This window comes from Haliotis rufescens, unplaced genomic scaffold (genome assembly GCF_023055435.1).
Source record: "Haliotis rufescens isolate VD_foot unplaced genomic scaffold, xgHalRufe1.0.p SCAF_13, whole genome shotgun sequence".
NCBI lineage: Eukaryota > Metazoa > Mollusca > Gastropoda > Lepetellida > Haliotidae > Haliotis > Haliotis rufescens.
Window position 1 is genome coordinate 35,476,959 of NW_025963813.1, and position 24,077 is coordinate 35,501,035.

General features: G+C 39.4%; 2 protein-coding genes across 2 annotated transcripts; one reads left to right on the forward strand and one right to left on the reverse strand.

The window, feature by feature from the left end:
• Positions 1-6,401: 6,401 nt before the first annotated feature.
• LOC124117737 (arylsulfatase B-like) lies at positions 6,402-13,351 on the reverse strand. Its single transcript, XM_046479725.2, has 13 exons — positions 13,213-13,351; positions 12,918-13,029; positions 12,451-12,502; positions 10,790-10,893; positions 10,334-10,529; positions 10,058-10,159; positions 9,643-9,706; positions 9,246-9,343; positions 8,302-8,438; positions 7,868-7,926; positions 7,556-7,679; positions 7,183-7,325; positions 6,402-6,702 (listed from the first exon to the last, which is right to left on the reverse strand). Exons 1-13 carry the CDS (start codon positions 13,307-13,309, stop codon positions 6,530-6,532), a joined length of 1,461 nt encoding a protein of 486 aa, XP_046335681.2. The 5' UTR covers positions 13,310-13,351; the 3' UTR covers positions 6,402-6,529.
• An 884-nt stretch (positions 13,352-14,235) lies between these two features.
• On the forward strand, positions 14,236-16,461 carry LOC125378640 (arylsulfatase I-like). The gene is made up of 5 exons (XM_048394477.1): positions 14,236-14,386; positions 14,980-15,038; positions 15,225-15,348; positions 15,705-15,847; positions 16,243-16,461. The coding sequence occupies exons 1-5, from the start codon at positions 14,343-14,345 to the stop codon at positions 16,413-16,415; spliced, it is 543 nt and encodes a 180-aa protein (XP_048250434.1). The 5' UTR covers positions 14,236-14,342; the 3' UTR covers positions 16,416-16,461.
• The last annotated feature ends 7,616 nt before the right edge of the window (positions 16,462-24,077 follow it).

Here is a 24,077-nt window from a genome sequence, read left to right on the forward strand (position 1 = left end):
GTTTCAACATGCCAGTTATTCCATACATACACGACAGTACACGGTGTATTTTCTATGAGATATAGGAATACAAGCATATGATTAGTCTCAACGCTGTTGAATACTTATATTTTGTTTTTGTAACAGAAAAGTTCTACCGGTAATGAAAACATCGATCACACTTCATCCTTGTTAAACTGAAAAAAAGTTTGAAAAAAGCACCACTGTCTCCGACAACGCGATCATTGAGTATTTACAATCTAAATATATCGGAAAAATTCAAAAGTAAATTTCCGAATATATTAACCAAACTGTTACTTGAATATTGGCTATTGATAAAGGCACAGGCTCATCTGGAAAATAAATATTTGTACGCTTTATTTTGTACAGAAATAGGAGGCTTACTTCCACAGTGAGTGAGTGAGTGAGTATGGTTTTACGCCGCTTTTAGCAATATTCCAGCAATATCACGGCGGGGGACACCAGAAATGGGCTTCACACATTGTACCCATGTCGGGAATCGAACCCGGGTCTTCGGCGTGACGAGCAAACACTTTAACCACTAGGCTACCCGACCGCTCCAATTAAATAAGACAGTCTGTTACATAACTGGGTTGTCATACATCAACTACTCTAAACGTTCTAAGGGCGGTGGGGTAGCCTAATGGTTAAAGCGTTCGCTACTCATGCGGACGACTATGGTTCGATTCCCCACATGCATACGGTGTGTGAACACAATTTCTGGTGTCCTAGTGCTGGAATATTACTAAAAGCGGCGTAAAACCATACTCCCTCACTAACTCAAAAAGCGTTCTTATAACATACAGGTAAACTTGTAACACTAGGATATATCGACACATGAGGAGGATCGTATGCTGCCGTCAGTCGATCTTTAGCTGTACACACAAAGTTTGTAAAATTCAGCTCTTAGACAGTATACAGATATTTTTAAAAACTTAAGAATGAATGAATCCATTTATAGACGAGCGCTTTCAGCTTCAACGCGCCTCTTCAGGTCATACATAACATACTTTCCGTCAGAATCCGACTATATTTAACAGCAATTGATCATAAAGAAAAATGTGCAGATCACTTTAAAGCGCCATTGACCTACTTCGAGATGCACGCACTGCTAAATATTACCGCTTGCAGTCATCCGATTTGTAACCACGACAGCAAAATGGATATTTCATGAAAAACACCTTTTGCAAATTATTGTTATTACCGAGAGTAATATTCCTTATAGCCGGAAAGGTTTGTTTTTACTTTATAAGTATAATCACACATGTAGCTGTCTTCGTTGATAAATAATTACAATGTTTAGTGATTCTATATCAAGTTGCGATGACTATAGTGTAGAAGTAAGTTATGAAGCAAAACGTCACTAAGCTTGGTGAAATGAGTGAGTGAGTATGGTTTTACGCCGCTTTTAGCAATATTCCAGCACTATCACGGCGGGGGACACCAGAAATGTGTCTACACATTGTACCCATGTCGGAAATAGAACCCGGGTTTTCGGCGTGACGAACGAACGCTTTAACCACTAGTCTACCCGACCGCCCCTGGTGAAATGTTTATCGCGTTTATTAAATCTTAGTTTCGATCAATACCAAAAACAGCCTTGATTGACAACGGTATAAGAATATATATCATAACATCGCCTTTACAGTAATTAAAGAAGTTGTTATCCATAAATTGTGTCTACTTTGTCAGAACAAGTTGGATTTAGTTTTTCACATTCGAAAAGGCGGGTTCACTCTCTCCAACCCAGCGTTGTTTGCGGTCATCTCCGTACTTATGCCACAGACCAGAGAGTCTTGAGACCCATTTAGAGAAACATAGGTCGTGAAATGGTTAACTTCCTTTGAGAAAATATTGAGGAACTTGGTTATTTACGTTTGTTTTCAAAGCCTTCCATTAGCCGGTCCTGCTCAGATTTCAGAATAAGTGTTTACAACAGGGGAAAAGTCCGGACTGATAATGTTTCTATTCCACGTTGTCGAAAAACATTTTGTGTTTTAGTATTTCTGGGCATCGAATACTCAGAAAAATCGGAAAACGCATAATGTTTACCTTCTAAGTACATGTATTCGCCTACTGTTGCTACGTGATCAGGATTTGTTCCCCAGGCCATGCCCATTGAGTGAGCTCAATAGCCCTCTTGGTACGTTAGATGTCAAACACCAAGTGTACGAGCATTGTAACCATCAACCCAATCTCTAGTGTCGTACGGGGCGATGGGGTAGCCTAGTGGTTAAAGAATCGTTTGATAGGCATTACTTTGAAGTTGAAGACTAGCTAGATTCTAGTCTCCACATGAGTTCAATGTTTCATTTCTGCTGTCCCCCGCCGTGATATTGCTGGAATATTGCTAAAAGCGGCGTAAAACCGTACTCACTCTCGTCGTTGATGCTTTTCTTTGTAGCATATGTGTGTCACATTAAAGACATTTTTCGAAAAGAAAATGTTAAATATAGTGTTACTACACTATAGCTATTAGAATTACGATTCCCGACATGGGTACAATGTGTGAAGCCCATTTCTGGTGTCCCCCGCCGTTTATTGCTGGAATATTGCTGAAAGCGGCGTAAAACCATACTCACTCACTCACTCACTATTAGAATTAAAATAATGTGAGAAAGATACTTTACTATTCTTGCTTGAAATCGTCTTCTCGCGAATGCGCCGTTGCGTAAAAACATGGCGTAAAAAGTCAAGGACGAAAGTAAGGTAAGTTATTCTAACTGACTGATGAAACCTCTAAAATGGATAGCGAAAAGTTTTCTCAAAATTACAATAATATTGGTGAACCATGCAAGCAGCAATATATCACTTCATATGAAACGAGTTCCGTTTCTAATGTTCCAATATGATTTGTGGTTATATTTTTGACCCGAGATAAAGACTTCATAGGTTTCCATTTTCTTTGGGTCGAGATGTTGATGTCGATTTCATGAAAATAAATCAGAATGGTGACTTAGTGACTCATTGGAAATCTTTTGATCATTTGAATGAGTGAGTGAGTATGGCTTTACGCTGCTTTTAGCAATATTCCAGCAATATCACGGCGGGGTACACCAGAAATGGGCTTCACATATTGTACCCATGTCGGGAATCGAACCCGGGTTTTCGGCGTGACGAGCGAACGCTTTAAACACTAGGCTACCCAACCGCCCCTTTGATCAGTTGAAGTTGGCTCTGGACGTATTCACGATTTGTGACATCCATTTCAGGGCTTATGTTCAAAGCAAAGGGGTGACATATAACGTTGACTGTGATATGGATATATATGAAATAGTTGATCGATATAAAGTAAAAACATCATTCATGCTTGGCGTTTTTTGAAGGGGAAAGAACAAGAAATCACTATTTCTATTTTGTAGACAGTTGACACTCCTAATCTTCCTGATCGCATAAATATGTGATTGAGTTGGGTTGAACGCCGCTTTTAACAGTATTCCAGCTTTATCGCGGCGGGACAGCTTAATATGGGAGAAAAGCCCGCAGTGATGCTGGTCTCGGACGTTTACCACTTCGGTGAAACCCACGAGCACGAGTATGGTGCGGGCAAACCTAGAAACATAATCGGGACGAACCGGGATTCGAACCATCAATCATAGGTTTCTGGCCCGCCCAGGGGACGCAACTCTGCACAGCGAATCGCGTCGCTTTAGACGACAGGGCCACCCGTGCCCTCGAATAAATATGTATGTTCAGTCACTTCATGTCGGCCTTATATACCACAAACAATTACGTGTCACAACTTCAACAGTTTGGCTACGTGCTATCGCGGTGCAAAAGTAAATCAAGCGTACGTGTTATATATCTTCCTTGATATTGGGAAAGCATATAGAAACAAGGACTTATTTTCAAATTACACAATATGTGGAGACAAGATAGCATGTTCAGATAAATTCGCTTGTTTCTATTTGAAGGTTCTATTCACATCGAACAGGACTTTCTGATATGCATTTGTATGACACTGGCACCCCACAAGGTAGTGTTATTAGCTCTTTGCAAGTCATTATTATGAAAATGACTTTTTCACAGATTTACGATTAAAAGCAGATGGCGCACAGTTTGCTGTTGATGAACCATTTTGTTGATGTTTTTTTGTTGTTGTTTTTTTGGGGGGGCTGATAAATCCTCAGTGTTATTGATTTATAAAGCATTAATATTATTATAGTCAAGGCTTGACTATGACTGTCATCGTTCTAAATTTTACCGCATTCAGTCAAAGGATTTGCGTGTTTTCACGGTTGCCTTTGCGACTATCCCAGGTTCGGCGCTCCAGGTTTAATGCGTAGAAATGCCTCTAGGCCTTCGCCACGAACTCATGCCTTTCAAATATCATTTAAAACTGATATCTAAAAAACACCTATAATTCACCGAATGATATTGTTGATGATTGTGATTTTGAGGCAGCATGCGCTCACCCTTTCGCGAACACCTGGTATCATCACTATTTGATTCATAAACACATGCTCAGCATATAGCCGACGACATTTCTTATGAATATGGAACGTATTTTGTTGTTTTAATTGGGCACATGGCAAGATCCTTTTTGATTTGAGTATTCAGAAACTTGCTGCTAAGTTGATTTCTGTGCACCTCCAGTTACTGCTCCTTGGTTCTGAAACCGGGGCTTTGTTATGAGATGAAGAGTAAAAAGGTTATAAAAACCTGTATCTTGGAATTTTATAACTGAACTTCAACTTCACACAATTTTTACTTATGCGTATTGACACTGTACACAGAATACACCTTTCATCACCTCAGATAGGAGTCTAATATTCGGTGTTACCTCAACCTTACTCTAGACACCTTGTTATCTCTGATGTGACAAGGTTATGACATACACACTGTATGTTGTTTGTTTGTTCGTTTGTTGTTTAACGCCGCACTCCATCTATATGACGGCGGTCTGTCAAATAATCGTGTCTGGACCAGACAATCCAGTGATTGACACCATGAGCATCGATCCACGCGATTGGGATACGATGACATGCATTAACCAAGTCAGCGAGCCTGACCACCCGATCCCGTTAGTCACCTCTTACGACAAGCATAGTCACCTTTTACGGCAAGCATGGGTTGCTGCAGACCTATTCTACCCCGGAACTTCCCGAGTCACATACTGTATGTAACCAGACGAAAGGCAGTACAGCTAATCACGAACAGTTCTAGTGGTGATAATACTGATACTGATATATAAACACAGGCTTATGATACAGTCGGAATCTAACAACGAGCCCTGATTTAAGCAGATAGTTCTGTTGATAATGAAAATGGTTTTATCGCTTCTATTTCAATAATGCAATATAAATTTGTAAACTAATAACATGAAAAAATATTTAGAAATTACTTGACATTAACATTGTATATCCGTGAAAAAGTCATTTTCATAATAATGACTTGCATAGAGCTAATACCACTACCTTGTGGGGTGCCAGTGTCATACAAATGCATACCATACTTAACATTGAATAATTTAATTATGCCAGTTCGAGAAGGGTAAATCTCACCCTCCTTCATCTGAGCTACATGTACTTTACAAATTGGACCTAAACTGTCACATGTGGATACACTAGTTTTGACGAATAATTATATTTTCTGAATCAGGGTCAGGATAATGTAATGTTTATGGTCTAATACATCTCAACTAGATTCTACACAGGACAGACGATGACTTGTACAATCAGTTCAATGCAGTTTGCGGCATAGATTCGAACGATTTGTTTCAGTTCATGTTCTCTTGGTGACTTCAAGCATGTCCATGGGTCTTATAAAGATCTCATGTTTTTACGCAGCGTCTAAAACGTGAGAGTGCGAGAACGTGAGATTTTTACATCATGTCCAAACATTGAATTCTTGACAAAAAGTAATGTTTATAAGAAATGCGAGATCGCGATTACGCATATTTAGCTTGTTTCCAAATTGGAGATCGTGAGGTATCGAATACGTGAGACTGTCCATTAGAGTATTCCTTTGTCCTCGCATCATTAATTTATTTCCATTAAGCTTCTTAAACTCAACCGGGCGGTCGGGTAGCCTAGTGGTAAAAGCGTTCGCTCGTCACGCCAAAAACCCGGGTTCGATTCCCGACATGGGTACAATGTGTGAAGCCCATTTCTGGTGTCCCCCGCCGTGATATTGCTGGAATATTGCTAAAAGCACTCACTCACTCACTTAAACTCAAGCGACGTGATGGACTGAATAGCGCTCGACGGTGGCGCAGATAAATGTCTCAATCAGTTTTAGATTAGTTAAAAGCGCTATATGTAGATATACTTTTACCTTAACCATTGTGGAGTAAAACCAATGCTGATTTTGTATGTACGCATAGAATAAAACACATAATGAATAATCAATTTGTAGATATGCTCAACTCCAAAAGAAACGCAAAAATGTTCGATGGGCAATATCATCTATGTAAAATTATTTAAACAAATGCAAAGGAAAGCTGATTTTCATGTTTCATGTAGGTACAGAATATAGCACATATTATGGGCTGAACAACATGTAGATATATTGCCAGGACTGCATCTGATTAGCACCATCCGGGACTCCAAGCGTTTCCAAACTTTCTCGGATCAGATGCAGGATCCGGGTTGGGGAAGTTGGCTGGTACCATCGTCTTTTTGTAGTCCTCAAACCGGGCACGTAAATACGCCACCATGTCCGGCATCTGTTGTGCAAGGTCGTTGTGCTCAGTGGGATCCTCTGGATGTGTATCAGAATATTTGTAAATATTTCGGAGAGAGTTTTGTTGGTTTTCAAACATTACACGTTCATCTTGATGCTGTTTATTTTGCAAACGCTGAGAGTGCTGGGTTTGAATTAATTATTAACAGTATTCTATGAGTGATGATGTTGCTGCAGTCATGTTTGTTTGTTTGTTTGTTTGATCCATGCAATTTGGATACGATGACATACATCAACCAAGTCACCGAGCCTGACCACCCGATCCTGTTAGTCGCCTCTTAATACAAGGCATAGTCGTCTTGCAGTCATGTAACAGTGGTCAGGTCTTATTGTGGGTATGTACTACGCACTATTTTATCACAAGGAATATCGGTTTAACTCACAGCTGGCCACTGCAGCTGTATATTCGTGCTTAAAGGTACGGTGTATTGTACACTAAGGTGATTTAGGAAGGTAATGAACGCTTCATCAAGTGCAGACATACATGTCAGTGTGTACCTCGAATGTTGAAGAGATGCACTGGTTCATCTCCTGTGGTGTAAACTGTCTCTTCATATATGTCATCCTGGGTTCTATTCATGGGTCTGTGCCAGCCATCAGGACCTCCAGGGAACCCCAGGATCAGCTTGTAGTCGCCTACTCTGGTACACAAGAATAGAGACACAGTTACAAGTGGTATTTCTTTTGTTTTAATGAACACGACTTAATCAGTGCTATCTTAAACTGGGCATGTGGCATTGCAACTGAAGTAGGAATACGCAAATAGCCCTTGGTTAGCAAACCAAACGTCTATTCAGATAACATGTTCATGAAGGCTCATGCACCGTGTCCTTTTAATTTGCCTCATCGGTCGACAACATGTTTCAAATACCTTATTCCAGCGTGTCCTTCGTCTGGAACTTCAAAGTCATCGATGTTGTAAATGAACTCTGTCCTTTTAGACGGGAGACCGTTTGAAATAGAATCCCAGTGACTCATTCCATCTATTGTAGTTTCTGTACCCAAAATAAAATGAGAGGCAGTGAACAGGTTTTGTAGTACCTTTCCATTGACTTCCCGAAACAGTTTATGAAACTAACGACACGTTCAAATTCATCTGACTGATTGTTTTTAGTTACAAAATAATCTTTCATGATTACAAGTGTGACAGTGGTCGGGGAAATATGAATGAGTATCTCCCTACCTTGAGTTCCACCAGCAGCAGACACTAAGGTGTGCTTCCAGTCGACAGCGTGGATCATCCTGTTTAGAGATAGAAGCGATTCACACTTACAAATAAGCCACATGTTTAAATCCGGCAAACATTGCCAACACCATTTCAATTAGCTTTGATTTATGTACTAAATAATTGATAATGAGTATTTCATTGAGGGAGAATTATTTATACACGTTTATGTAATGGAATTACTATGGTCAGATAACAGTTGTGTAACAATATGTTTTTCTGCCTTCGTGTTCCGTTTCGGAATTATATAGAACGTTAGCGTTTTACTGGCGAAACACCTGTCTGTCGAAATACTAACTACGATAAGTTATTTTTCTTTTAAACATCGTCCCAAAAACACGTTTCTAAAATTGTTTTACTGACTTTGCTCAAATTGTACTCTTAGGTGTTACCCATCGTATGTCGTCCTTGTTTTCTTGAGCCCAGCACCATACATGAAGGATGTCCCCCTCGTGCCACCCTCCCAGATCGTGTGCTTCCCTCCTCTCAGGGGCCAGTTGTTGGCATACCATTCGATGGGCCCTCCGTTCTAAATGTTCAATGTTTTATTTCAGGGGAGAATGACATGATTATCAGTGTAATATTACGTACGTATCCAGATAAAGACATACCCAATGATAAGAATATGGACAAGGGCTGGTCTAAAAGTTGTAAGTTATATAACTTTCAACTTGTCAATGTAGTACACTGTTTGAGTAGTTCATTGCAAGTATATTTGGTCTGTTGATGCCGTTTCAGTCACCGCCAGTTGAGCGTGATAGAGTTCCAAATGGACACAGAAATCGAAAAGAACGAGTACCGAGCAGTCATCAACCTTTTTAATTTAAGAAAAAGTACTCCCCACGAAATTCATGACCGCATGTCAATGCTGGGAGAACAAGCCTTGATGATGACCCTAGGTCTGGACGTCCCTCAACTTCCATCAATGAAGATTCAATCAAGGAGATAGAAAAACCTATACTGTCAGATAGATGTATTACCATTGCTGAACTTGAGGAGGACACAGGTCTAAGCCATGGATCCTGTGTTATTCATGGATATTTACAGATGAATAAGGTGTCTGCCAAAGTTTCTAAATTCCGACATTTAAGGGAAAACGAACTGAACTGATTGGTGGCTATTTACAAGAAACTAAAGATATCGTCCCGCCACCCATTGCAAAATGACATTAAAAATTACTGTCATTGATTTTAGGCAAGCTATATTTAATGTTAAAGATCGCGAGAACTCCCAGCTGATTAATCTTAATACACAAAGATGCCCTACGAGTGCAAGATACGAGTATTATTCGTAATTAATTAAAATTCTGCTCGATGTTGGTATAACAAGTACTTACATCTGCAGTGAAAAGAATCAGAGTATTTTCAAACAAGCCCCGATCCTTTAGGGCCTGGGTAACATTACCCACTGCCTCATCCAGGGCAGACACCATTCCTGTAAGTAATGAAAGTAGTGCTTTGAGATGTGTCATTGTGTGTGACCTTTATGCGCGTCAACGAGTCTACAGAGAACAGGCGTTTCATCAGACGCCCGATCAGAGGATCCTAACCCGCATAAGGGGCACAACTCTCTAATACGACTCACAAAACACAATTGATTGGATTAATGATAAACATGCTTTCTGAGGAGCAGAACATGAGGGTTTCCGAGACAATTGTTTAAATATGATATAAAACGTCAACACCAGAGAAAAATAAGTCAAGAATAACAAATGCTAACATTCAATTGCATACCACTGAACTTTCTCCGCCCTTCGTTGATCACATTCGGATACATATCCTCATACTTCTTGGGCACCTGCAATGTCAAATATTTATGTACACACATTAACAAAGGAACATCATACTAATCTGCATCTTGGATTGTGAACAAATAAATATACGTTGTAAACCTCTGAATAATATATCATCGTCATAAATCACTCATTTCAATGGTTAATTCCCTTGTTCCCTTGATATTGTTACGTGACGTCATTGTTCTGTTATGTTACGTTGTAACGCACGGGAATGCTTTAAATATATATCCTGATTAGGTTCGTTGGAAATAGGTTATATTTCCCTATCTCTTGCTTGACTTCATAGTCAGCCTCTGATAGAGATGGGTGAAATTTAACATGTTCACGTTCTCTTCACTGTTGTTTTAATGTACCTCAATAGGAGCATGTACGTTCTGATACGGGAGGTACATAAACAGCGGCTGTGAAACATCATGACGATTGATGATGTCAACGGCTCTCTGGGCGAATGTGAACTGGAAAGATAATATGAATGTACACAATGGAGCCAGCTCAAATCTCCCCGAGGATTTAGATACTAGTATATCACAGAAAGTGTGCATTTGTAAATTAATCATTAATTGTCTAAAAATTAACACCTGAAGTTAAGGACCCTATATCTTCCATGTCAATCGGCTTTGCATACTTACAGCGGAATATTCTCCAGAATAGTTTCTTGCAGGAAGCTTATTGTCCCTGTAGTCTAAGTACGTCCCAGATGTAAGCCCCCCATACGAACTAGCAGTGTGATTGAAGTAGTCTTCATGCGCATTATAAAAACCAAAGTAAGTATCGAAGCCTCGGTACGTTGGTGTGCATTCCCACTTGCAGAAGCCCAGGTGCCACCTGAAATGATAGCGCACATATTGGGTGTACAGTTTCTGAAAGCAACTTAATCATAATCACATATGCACTTTGCTCTATCTAACAATGACAACTGAATAAACAATATGACATATGAAATGATGAATGTTATATACATTGATGTATCGAAGAATGACAACGGTTGGTCTAAAAGCTCAAATATAGCTTTATTATTGCAGTATATATTATATTCATTACGTGTGTATCTTTGTTTGGTTTCTTTAGTGTAGCATAATACCCACTTTCCGATCATGTGCGTAGCGTAGCCGAGATTCTTTAATTCCTGGGGGAGGAATGTATAGTTGAGAGGCACACACACCGCCTGCTGAGGGAACACTGTCCTATGCTGAATTTGAATGCGTCATTGTGAGATAAGCGCAGCTACGTAACGTGAACAAAAGAACTCTCCCATCTACTTCCTGTAAAATGTGCATACATTTAATGTCATACCAACATACGTTATTACAATAAGTACACAAAATAGGGAACGTCCTCCCGTTATTCACATTACTCACTCACTGGTTTAGCGCCCATATGCCGCACTCAGCAATATTTCAGCTATATGACGGCGTTAATAACTGATTCTTGACCAGACAATCCAGTGATTGAAATTATGAGCTTCGATCAATGCAACTGGAACACGATGACATTAAAATAAACAGGATCATTTGGTCGCCTCTTACGACAAGCATGTTTTGGTGCTCATGCATATCAATATGTATCTTTCTCATGAGGAAATAAAACCCACAACTAAAACAAAAACAACTACATGCGTGGATATATTACATTCTGTGTTTGTCCGAACAAGTAATCGTTACTAACGTGTATGTCATAAATGTCAGAAGGATATCACTATAATGAGAAGATATAAAAATATATTTTATAGAAAACAGTTTAATCAGGCAAGAGAATTTTGAAAGGTAATAAGTGAATGTCTCTGTTGGTTAGTGCAACCAACAGAGACATTCACTTATCACCTTTCAAAGTGCAAAGATGGGCATTTTCGTGAGGAATATTATCACACTTGAAAAATGTATTTTACCATAACAGGAACATGTTATAGCGAAACGGAAAATAAGATAAGTATAAGTCGAAAATTTCAAATTAATTATCCCTGAATAACCTCTAATTAGAATAATCATGCGAACAGAGTATAATTCTTCTTGGAAACACTAAAATCTGACAAACCATAAAGTTTATTGTCGTGGTTTGTGTAAACAGCAAGTCAAATGCTGCGTGTGGAGGTGAACATTGAAGGTGTATACGTCAATACAACTTGCAGCGATGTCCTACTGGAATATGATCTATCCATTGAATATATTGCTCTCTGCTTTTTTGTACGTCCTAATATTTATGGATTCTTTTTGTAAAATTTATTTCACACGATCTCTCGAGGGTCAACGGCATCGGGATTATCTTAATATAACTTACTATGAACATGTACAAAGATTGAAGTACATACATTCGCCTTGCCAAGAGATTACCTGATCGGTTTAACAAGCATTTGCAAGGTTATTTTCACATATACCACAACATGTGAATGTTTGTATATCCCTTAACACTATGGGTACCTTGGATGTAGAAGAGATATCATGGTCCCCATGGTGACTAGGAATATTCACATTACGTTATTGTTCAATGATCTGGACATCTCAGAATTATATTTCACATTAGTGTTAAATAAAAATCAGCTATGTGCTTTTAGTTATTTTTACAGCTAACTGTTGACAGGTCTTTGAACATATATAGGAATTATCTTTCTTAGTCACAATATGGCTGAATTATTGCCAATGTATCAAAACATTCTCTCTCACTTAAGCAAAACGTTTAATTTGGAATTTAACTAGGCAGTTCATAGAATACTGTGCACTGGCTTTTTTTGTTAAAACAAAGACATACTTACCTGCATGCCTGCGTGGAATGGATACATTCCACTCATAAAGGCGGTACGGGATCTGAAACAATGTGTGTAATGTGATACTTGTGTACAATTTAAACGCATTGTCTGTTTCCGGCAATTTAAGGATGTCACTGTGGACATGGTCAAATAAAAGATGACAACCAAATGATACCTTTGACGCGGTTGATCTTTCTAACTTAGGCATTAAGGCAATTGACCACATTACCCAGTTCACTCTCCAATATTAGCCGCGATTGTCGCATTTTTTTTTTTTAAATATTTGATTTTCAATTATACATGGGCAATTTATGTGATCCATCTCTTGAATGTGTAAGCTTTAGGTTATGTCTGTTGAAAATTTTCAATTTATGCAATAATACAATTATAACAAGTAATATATACATGTGTATATGGTCAATCGCCTGATTCATAGTTATGAGGTTGTGGTTAAAGACATAACATATATTTACGGGCTGCACAGGGGCTGGACATATGCATTTTCGAAGATGATTCCCTCAGTGGCCAGTTTGTCGATGTTTGGGGTCTTCATGTCGGGATTCCGGAAACCAACATCATTCCAGCCTGTACAAACACACAGTCTCCCATGGATACTCGGTTGTATAGAACAATTTTCAATTTGAAGAATTACACACAATACACCACTGTCAATATCCCTACTTTGAAATAAGACACATCAGAGTGACATGTTTCAGTAGATACTTCACTTTAAATCACTTTGTAATTGCCTTCACTATCTACACTGACCTAAGTCATCAGCCACAATAAACACGATGTTAGGACGCTGTGCTGATGATTCCGATAAGAAAAACAGGAACAGGGCAAGGAACTTTCGCACCCCCATCACGTTTGCTTGTTAAGCAGAACTGAGACTTTGTGCTACTAACTGGCTAAATATAAACCTTTAATTCCATAGAATAGACCGATAAAGCATATCATTATCTTCACCTCGACCTACATGTTCTGGTATTTGACGTAATCAAGTTTGTTTAGGCTTAATCACTGAAGTCGGAACGGTTTAACACATTTAATGACATTAAGGGAATGATATTTTAGTGTCGTGCTAGAATCGATATGTAACAGTTTTAAACATCAGTTCTCTCACAATGAGCCATAGAAATTAAACAACGACTGTGACATACATTCCTCTTAGATAACGAAAATATGCTGACAATTATTGCAGACATCTGCAATCTTTGTCAAGTGTAGAACATTATTAGCTCTTAAAATATAATACATAGTTCAGAATGCCAACCTGTCCAAGGTCTCCAGTGAGCCTTCAAATCCTATATGCCAGAGATCTGTAAATAGTCTAGTCTGGACCATACACACTTGTAGTGGATTTTTTTACGATGCCGTAGGACAGTGACAACAATTAAACATGACCACCTGTAAAGATCGGGATCTTTGGCAGGGCAGTTAGTGGTTAAGATGACCACGTCGTTAAAAATTCAGTGACAAGCAATCACCCAAGTCGGACCTCCTAATCCAATTATCCACAACTGAAGACGTGAATGTAGCGTTAGAGATTGTTATAACACATTGTTATACGTAATAGTAGAGTATAGATACACTTCAATATGTTAGGCACATTATACTTTTCCCATGAAAAATGTGTAAGAACAATACCCGTTACCTATGTGCATGTTTGTATAAACAGGGCAACGACCAAAAATTTTCCATACAGTGTGTTCATGTATATTTTGATTGTTAGAATTCGTGCAAGCGCAGTGTTGTCATGCCATTCTCCCTTGTAATAAAAACATGAAAGTTTCTTCATTCAGAATGGTGGCCCTATCGATTGTTCTGCCAACAACTGGCCCCTCAGAGGTGGGAAGTTCACGATCTGGGAAGGGGGTACGAGGGGGGCATCCTTCATGTATGGTGCTGGGCTCCAGAAGACAAGGACGACATACGATGGGTGACTCATTAGAACATGATCAGATTAAACACAATGAACCTATTTGAGAAAAGTGTTACAGTGATGATGTGTCACAATAAAGTAAGATTTTAGACAGATGGTTAGTCAATAAATGATTAAGGGCTCTGTGAAAGTCCGTATCAGAACTTGAATTCAGGATACCCTTGAAGATCTGGATGAGAATAGGTCTTCAGCAAGCCATGCGTGTCGTAAGAGGCGGCTTACAGGATCGGGTGTTCAGACTCGCTGTCTTGGTTGATGCATGTCATCGCTGGATTTTCAGACTCGAATGTTTACAGACCGTCGTCATATAGCTGGAATATTGTTCTGGAGTTAAACAACTCCAAAACAAAGCAAAACAATTAATACACGAAAATATCATATGCAGTATATCAGCGTTCGTGTTTCCAGAACAATGTTCAAGTCACTATAGTAATGTTATGGCATAATAGTTTATACAAATTGACCTTAATGACCTTCCTTTTCTTCCCCTCATTGATTTTTATGTACATAAAACCAAATACTCAAACCATTTAAAATGCTGAATTCAATATTTGATGGATTTAAACCTATATATGTGAATCCCTGAACAGGATGATCCACGCTGTCGACTGGAAACCGACTTTAGTCTCTGCTGCTGGTGGAACGCCAGGCAAGGGGATTCTCATATATATTTTCCCTGGTGTTGGTCTGAATTATAATCAAGAAAGATTTATTTGCAACTGATCGACAGAATCAGTCAGTTTGAATGTGTTATTATATTAATAAACTGCTTCGAAACATCATCGGCAAGGTACAAAGGAATTTCTTACCATCTATTATTGTATGTTGGTCGTAGAAACTACCATTGATGGAATGAGTCACTGGGATTCTATTCGAAACGGCCTACCGTCTAAAAGGACAGAGTTCATTTACAACATTGACGACTTTGAAGTTCCAGTCGAAGGGCATGCTGGAATAAGGTACTATTAACGTATCGTCAACCAATCAGATTGCATGTTCTAGGAAACTTAAAAGGACATTGCCAATGAGTTTTCTTGAGCAGCATATAGTGAGTGAATTTACGTTTGAGTTGCTATCGTAAGGCGATTTGCATATTCATATAACGACCTACCTCAGATGTAATTCACATGCCCTATTTGGAATAGCACTGATTACACAATAACAAATGTGTCTGCATTCTTGTCTATATTTTGTAATTTGCGTTTTGCATATTTACATCAATGACCTATTTCAGACGCAATATCACATACCTCTGCGCTAATACATTCATGATCTGAAAAGCCAAGAAATACCAATTTGCAGTATCTACATTCAGAGTAGGTGACTACAAGCTGATCCTGGGGTACCCTGGAGGTCCCGATGGCTGGCACAGACCCATGAACAGAACCCAGGATGACAAGTATGAAAAGACAGTTTACACCAAAGGGGATCAACCAATCCACCTCTTCAACATTCGAGGTACACATTGTCACACATGTTTGTCTCAACTTGAATTAGCGTTCATGACCTTCCCAAATCTCAAGTTCACAATACCTTTAAGCACGGATATCTACTGCTGCAATGGCCAGCTGTGGGTATAACTGCCAATATATCTCGTGATTACAATAGTTAGCAGTACCTACCTATGCCTGTGGTTTTCAAAGACCTGGGTCACTTCAGGTATTCAACCAACAACAAAAACTGACCACTGCTACATGATTGCAGCAACATCATCATCCACACACTGAATACTGTTGATAATGAATAATACCCCAATAGCACTCAATGTTTGCAAAACAAGTGCTGCATCAAGATGAACACATATTGTTTGTTAAGCTAAAAGCTTAGTTACAAATATTCTGATACCCATCCAGAGGATCCTACTGAGCACAACGACCTTGCACAGCAGATGCCGGACATGGTGGCGAAGTTGCGATCCCGGTTTGAGGACTACAAGAAGACGATGGTGCCAGCCAATTACCCCAAAACGGATCCTGCATCTGATCCCAGAAAATATGGAGACGCTTGGAGCCCCGGGTGGTGCTAATCATATGTACTTGTGTCAATACATCTACATGCTGACCATTCCATAATGTGTGTTTTGTTGTATGTACATACAAAATGAAAACCAGCAGTCCTTTGTACTGCATGACAGAGTGATTTGGCAATGTATATCTGCGTACAGTGCGTTTAACAAATCATTAACTCATTGAGACATCGATGTGCGGGAGTAATTAAGCAATGACTGATTAAAGCCTTTACATGAGCATCCAGTATAGCTCCAGCTCTATCATGTCGGCCAAGACTCTAAAAACACGCCCATTCACGCACTGGTATAAATTCTATTAAATTGGATATTTGGAAAATATTATGCATTTAATATGTTATCATTTAATGGCGCAAAGATCCTCAACACAAATGTTCGCATATATTCATGTATATAATGACACGGACTTAAATTGTGTTCACGTGTTGTTTTGTGGTGAACAGTTGACTTGCCTCTGCGTCTATTTGTGATGGGTACCACTGGATGTGACGGCTACTCTCACCCTTTGGCGAACACCTGGTTCCATCACTATTTGAGAGTGATCCATGGGCATATGCTCGTGATATGGTCGTAACTGTAGAGTGGACTCTGCATTTGGTAGATATTTCTTTTGATTATGTTAACGCCTTGATGTAACTGGAATATTGTTAAAAGCGGCGTTAAACCCAACTCACTTACTCACTCATTTGATTATGTTAATGGAATGGGTGTCACTACTGATTTTTAGTGGTGTATTGAAATAATTTTAACAGTTATTTTGCCTCCAAATGGAATCTGTTTCAGCGGATATTATTAGTTATGGTGTCTTTAGTTGCCGTATACGGTGTTATATTAGGTTAGCAGAAAAATATTGGGCGAGGCTTTTTCTGCTGACCGAATTCGGCAACTGGAGACAACTTAACGAATTTGTCATGCCGAAAAGTTTACACTCTCTGGTATCCATATAAAATTGACACTTACAACCGTTCGTTGACGTTAAGAGTCAAAGGGAGACTACTATTCAAACCTTAGAGTAAGTGAGTGAGTGAGGTGGGTTTAACGCCGCTTTTAACAGTATTCCAGTAACATCACGGCGTGTCAGCTTAATGTGGGAGGAAAGCCCGAAGTGATGCAGGTCTCAGACGTTTACCACTTCGGTGAAACAAACGAGCACGGGTATGGTGCTGACAGGCCCAGAAACATAATCAGGGCGAACCGGGATTCGAACCCACAATCATAGGTTTCTGGCGTGCCCAAGGGACGCAACTCTGCAAAGCGAATCGCGGCGCCTGAGACGACTGGGCCACCCGTGCCCCAAAAAATCTTAGAGGCCAAACCTTGTTAACAATTTTAACGATAATCTTTATCAATAAAGTCACGAACGTGATCTAAAACACAGCTTAATTATGTCCTTGCACATCACAATTTATGAGAGTAAAACACAAATAACGAATTTCGGTAACAGACTTTTCATGTGAAATATGTGCAATCTTTGTCAAGTGTAGAACATTATTAGCGTCATAAAGCTCTAAATATAATACATAGTTCAGAATGCCATCCTGGCCAAGGTCTCCAGTGAGCCTTCAAACAATGCCATATGCCAGAGCTCTGTAAATAGTCTAATCTGGACCATACACAAAAGTGACGGTTTTTCGAGCAACTACGATGCTGTAGGACAATGGCAATAATTAAACATGACCACCTGTAAAGATTGGGATCTTTGACAGGGAAGTTATTGGTTAAGATGACAACATCTTCAGAATTCAGTGACAAGCATTCACCAAAGTCGGACCTCCTAATCCAATTAGTCACAACTGAAGACGTGAATATAGCGTTGGATATCTTTCTAACCCATTGTTATACGTAATAGTAGAAGATACATCTCACTCTCTCCCATAACAGGGCTTGATCTCCAATCGCCCGCAATCTGATTGATTGGCTGAGAGTGGAGAGCTGTGTCATCCCGTTTGGATTGGCTGGCTAAAAATAATTGACGGTGCTATTTTCGGATCGGGGATTCCCGAGGTCGTCTAGTACAGGAAATCCTCAGCTGTCAAAACATTACCGTAGTGACGATGTTTCAATCTCCGAAAGTTTGTGACCAAGTGAAAAGTTGCGGGGGAGGAAGGGGTGTGATATGTGGATTGTGGAGATGTATCAGAGAATCTCGGCTTCCCAATGTACGAGATAAATTAGTTGCAGAATGAGAAGACGGTAACCGAAGCGAGATACCGCATCGTATTACGGGACCAGATGAGCCACTCCGGTAGATTCTCTACTGGGCGTTTTCAAGACTAATAAAACAACTTCTTTGATAGGCATTTAGAAGTTGGAGTACTCAGTAAGGATAAGAATTTATGGATGAACAACTTCTTTAATACATGGTGATGTTCTTTATCGTCTGTTGTACTAGTTGCTCAGGATAGTGGTTATGCTGTGTAAATACTTGTTTGAGGTGGCTTAGTTCAGTAGTTAGATGTTGCTTCGTGGAACAGATGTTGTGAGGGTTGACACAATTCCTTTCTTGACTTGAGGTGGATAGTTGGAGGCTCAGAAATCTCAGAAATCCCCTCGTCAACAGTCTGCACCCTTTGAAATCAGCCTCCCCTACTTTGGAATAGTTAGCCACAAAATCCAGAGACTCTTAATGAAACAGGCCAACATTGATGTAGTCTTCAAAAGAAGTCATACTATTCAGAACACAAATTAAAGCCACAGGGAAACCACCATCCAGCCAGAAGCGAGAACCATCAGGAGCAGTGTACCACATTCCATGCATACTTACTTTACTTACTTACTTTGGAGATTTAACATGCGCTTTCCGACTGATGCGTATTTCGCACACGGGCCCGGCCAGGCCATTTCATGTGTTTCCGAAAGGGGCGAAAGTGGTCTGTGCAACCCAAGAGGGGGGGTTTAGGGGTTGCTTATATAGAATTTGGGAATTTTGAGATTTGGATTAGATGCCGATGGGATTGGGGAGGAGAACTAAGGGAGCTGGGTATGGTGGATGTTTGTTTGTTTATGTGATTTTGATTTGGTAGGTTATCGTGTTTTTAGATGCGTTTTATTAGTTCCGTTTTTATTAAGAATACGCCTAAGGCCTTGAAGTTTTCTAGTTTATTTTGTGGGTTTAGTATTGCTTCTAGAGTTAGAGCCTTGTTTAGATTGAGGGTGGTTTGTAATGCGGTTCGATGTGTTAGGTAGTGTGTGCAGTGGATGAGTGCGTGTTCTGGGGTTTCTGGTTGTTTGCAGTGTGGGCAGTTACCTGTAGTGTGTTTTTAAATTTTTTTTAGGTGGTTATTTAGGTTGGTGTGTCCTGTTTGGAGTTTAGTGATTACTCTGTCGCAATTTTTTTGGATGGATGGAGAATTTTTGGTTTGGTTAGTGGTTTGCTGAGCACTTTTTTGATTTGGCTATTTGAGTTTAGACATAGGTTATGCCATTTTTTGTGATTTTTTGCTTGTTTACACTATTAATTTCTGATTTTGAGATGGGTAAGTTTAAGCTTATTTCTGGGATTTTGAGGGATAGTTTAGCTGCTCTATCGGCGTTTTCATTACCGTATATTCCTACGTGGGCGGGTATCCACAAGAAGGTTATTTGTTTGCCTGCCTTAGTTAGGTCGTTGGAGCTTTTAAGTATTTGATTTATTAATTAGGTCGGTTTTTGGTATTTTTGTTTTGGAGGGCTTGCAGTCCACTTAGGGAGTCGGTAAGTATTAGGATTTTTTTTTTTTTTTTTTATTCTTGATTATGGAGGGCTGAGGCCATGCCCATTAGTTTTGCCGTGAATATTGATTGGTTGTTTGGGAGTCGGAAGGATTGTGTGGTTTTAGTTGGTTTTGTGGTATGGACTCCGAAACCTGTGTGTTTGGAGTTCGGATCTGAGGATCCGTCCGTGTAAATGTGACACCAGTTTGGCCAATTTTCGTGTATGTATGCTAGTGTGGTAGTTTAAGCTATGTTTGGGTCGGTTTGTTTATTTATTTAGCTAGCTAGTGTTGTGTCTATTTTGGGTATTTTCAGTTTAGGGGTGAAGATATTTGATTGTTTGCAGTTTTGTTTAAGATTTTTAATTTGGTGTTCATTTAGGTAGTTTGTTATTCTTTGGGATATTGGGGTAAGTAAGGGGTGTTTACGAGCTAGAGCTTGGTTTTTGGGGCTGATGTTTTGGTTTATTAAGTTTTGGATTAGAGGGTTTGATTGGGACGCGGCCCAGAAATTTAAGCTAAGCTGTTCCCTGCGTAGACTTCGTGGCATTTCTCCTGTTAAGGCCTGAAGTGAGGTGTAGGAGGTGCCATGTTGGGTGCGTGTAATTAGTTTGAGAGCCTGATATTGTGTTGAGTCAAGTTTTTTAGATAGAGAGTTGTTTAGGGTATTGTATATGGCGCAGCCGTAGTCTAGTTTTGATCTAATTAGTGATATGTAGAGAGAGAGGAGGGTATCTTTGGATGCTCCCCAGTTAGAGCCAGTTAGGCATCTTAGGGTGTTTAGGTCTTTACTGCATTTAGTTGTTAGGTTTTGGATGTTAGCATCCCAGGTGAGATGTTCATCGAAAATAAGTCCTAAGAATTTGGTTTGTTTTTGAAATTTGATTGTTTGATTGTTTAGCTGGAGGATTGGGGAGGCGGGTTTCATGTTTTTATATGTTTGAATACTATTCCTGTTGTTTTTTCTTAGTTAAGGGAGAAGCCCCATTTGTCAGCCCATTGTTGTATTTTATTAAGAGATTTTTGGAGTAAATTTTGGACCATGTTCATGCTTTTAGTGCGGATCCAGATGGCCCCATCATCCGCGAATTTTGATGTGTTTACTTTAGGGGATAGGCCCTCGAATAAATCGTTTATCATTATATTGAAGAGGGTGGGGCTGAGGATACTGCCCTGTGGAGTACCATTTTCTAGGGGACATTGGTCCGATAGAGTTTGGTCTATACCCACGGTTATTTTACGATTGTTTAAGAAGTTCTGGATGTAGTTTATTATCTGACCTTTGAGTCCTATTTTTTTAAGTTTTTGTATTAGCCCATCGTGCCATACCATGTCGAAAGCTTTAGAGAAGTCTAAGAAGATGCCTGTGGTATATTGTTTATTTAGTTGTCCTGTCTTAATATCTTGTTCTAGTCGGGCGAGGTTATCTAGGGTTGAGCGGCCAGAAGTGAAACCGCTTTGATCTGGGTTTATGATGTTATTTTGGGTTAAGTAATGTTGTAATCTATTTTTAGCCATTGATTCCATTACTTTACATAAGTTTGAAGTTAGGGATATTGGTCTTTATGAGTTAGCTTGATTAGCTGGTTTATTAGGTTTAGGGATTGGTATGACTAGGGCCTGTTTCCAGGGAGTAGGAACCTGTCCGTTTAGGTAGATGAGATTGTATAGTTTGAGTAGTGCCTGAAGTAGTTTTAGGGGGAGTTTTTTTCATTATTTGGTAAGAAGTTAGGTCTAATGCTGGGTCTGTGCCCTTTTTCCTGTTTTGGATTACGTAGAGGAGCTCCTCCATTGTGTAGGGTTGATTTATTTCTAGATTGTTATTGTTTGGTTCTTTTGTGGGTTTGTTTTCTGTTTTAAGTTTATCTTGGAATTTTTTACTGAAGTTGGTGTTACTGCTAACGGCCGAAAAGTGGTTGGCGAGATTATTTGCTTTTTGGGCAGGGTTGGTTGAGTTGTCAATGTTAGGGGTTCTTTTATGTCGTTTTAAGCCTCTGATGGCGTGGATTTTGTGCCAGACCATTCTGGCATCTGTACGGTTATTTATACCTTCATAGAATTTTTTCCAGTCTCTACTTTTGGCTATTTTGACTAGTTTTTGAACCTGGTGGTTTAGTTCGTGGGCTATGTTTAAATATTTGTAGTCGCGTTTTGCTTATTGAAGGCTGATTTACGTTTTCGTCTAGTCTGTTCTATTTCCTCATTCCACCATGGTGCCGTCGGTTTGCCTGTCTTAGATGTTTTGGAGGGGATGGAGGTTTTGGCTGCGTTTATTATATAGTCTGTTAGGTTTTTACAATGGGTTTCTGGATCATTATTTTCTATTTCGTTTAAGTTAGCTTCGTTGCAGATATCTTGGAATTTGTCCCAGTTCGCTTTATTGTAATGGAATTTTGGTTCTTGGTTTTCTGTTTGGATTGGTACGTTTGTATTTCCTATGGTTATGTTTATGGGGAAGTGGTCACTACCTAGCGGGACGTCGTGCACTTCCCATTGAGTACTTTGGGCTAGATCTGCGGTGCATATGGTTAGGTCGATAGCCGACATTTTTTGGTTTATCTTATCGTACCTCGTGGGTTGGTTGCTATTAAGGAGTACTAGGTCGTTTGTTTCTATCCATTCGGAGATTAATTTGCCATGATTATCTATTTTATCATCTATGCTCCATGTAGGATGGTGAGCGTTAAAGTCTCCTAGGAATATAGTAGATTTATCGCTTATTTGGAGTAGTTTGTTTAGATCCTCAGGTTAGACTTTTTGTTCGGCCCAGTGGTAAATATTTATGATGTTTATGTTTCGGTTATTTAATGTGATTTTAATGCCGTTGGCTTCTAAGTTTGGCGTGTCTATTTTTATTTCTTCGTAATATCTTCCCTGATAAATATGATTAGTCCTCCTGCGGCTCTTTTTGTTTTCGGTTTAGCTCTGTCAGTTCTAACTGCAATTGTGGACAAGCTTACATAGGAGAAACATCTAGGCCCCTCAAAACCCGAATTAAAGAACATCAAAGCTCAGTCTCCAAAGATGACTCTAAATCAGCTCTATCAGACCATATCCGTGACAACCCAAGCCACAGCATCCAGTGGGAGAGAGTCACAACCCTCGCCACCAACCTCAAAGACTTCAAGATCAGGAAGCTACAAGAAGCCATCAACATCAAAAGACTTCAGCCCTCAATAAACCGTGACCCAGGCTATTACATACCTCCGGCGTACAATCAACTCATCAAAGACCCCAATCAGCCATAATCCCGTTGTTTACATTACTGACTTCATCCCTTGTTTAAGGCACTGTCTTCACCGATGATTGTCATCACTGCCCTTGTGTGTACACAACAGGCTTCTCTACTCCAGTATAACAATATCTACTCTTCTGTATAAACATTGCCTCCTACTTGTATATACTCTGTAAATCACTTGCTTGATAACGGTGTTAAAACCTACACCGAAACGTCGATATTAATTGTAATAAGGACGTTGTTCATCCATACATTCTTATCCTTACTTAACTAATAAAACAGCTAATGAAACAGCGTTTGTGTAATTGGTCGAACAGTCGTTCCCGATTTTGAGCAATGGTGTTAAAAAAACAAAACGTTGGACACTGAATATGTATCCAGTTAACACAGATACGCAGTGCATTACTAGGGTGTGAAACAGTTTTCAATCCTTATCAAAGCTATCGTCCAATATCGATATGATTTAGTCACTTTTTGCAAGTAACTCACAGCTGAATACTTTCCCTTGCAATCCCAAGCGGGACGCTTGTAATCTCGGTAGTCTAAATAGGCACCTCGAAATATATCAACAAACAACGATATCCACAAAATCTGCCTATATATTACATCTGTTCTCCATTTGTTATCAAATTATTGCATGCAGCTGTAGCAAACGTTTTAAGACATTCGTGAATTACGTACATGTTCGTAATACATAAATAGGAGAGTGGGTTAGTTCACAGAAACATAACCA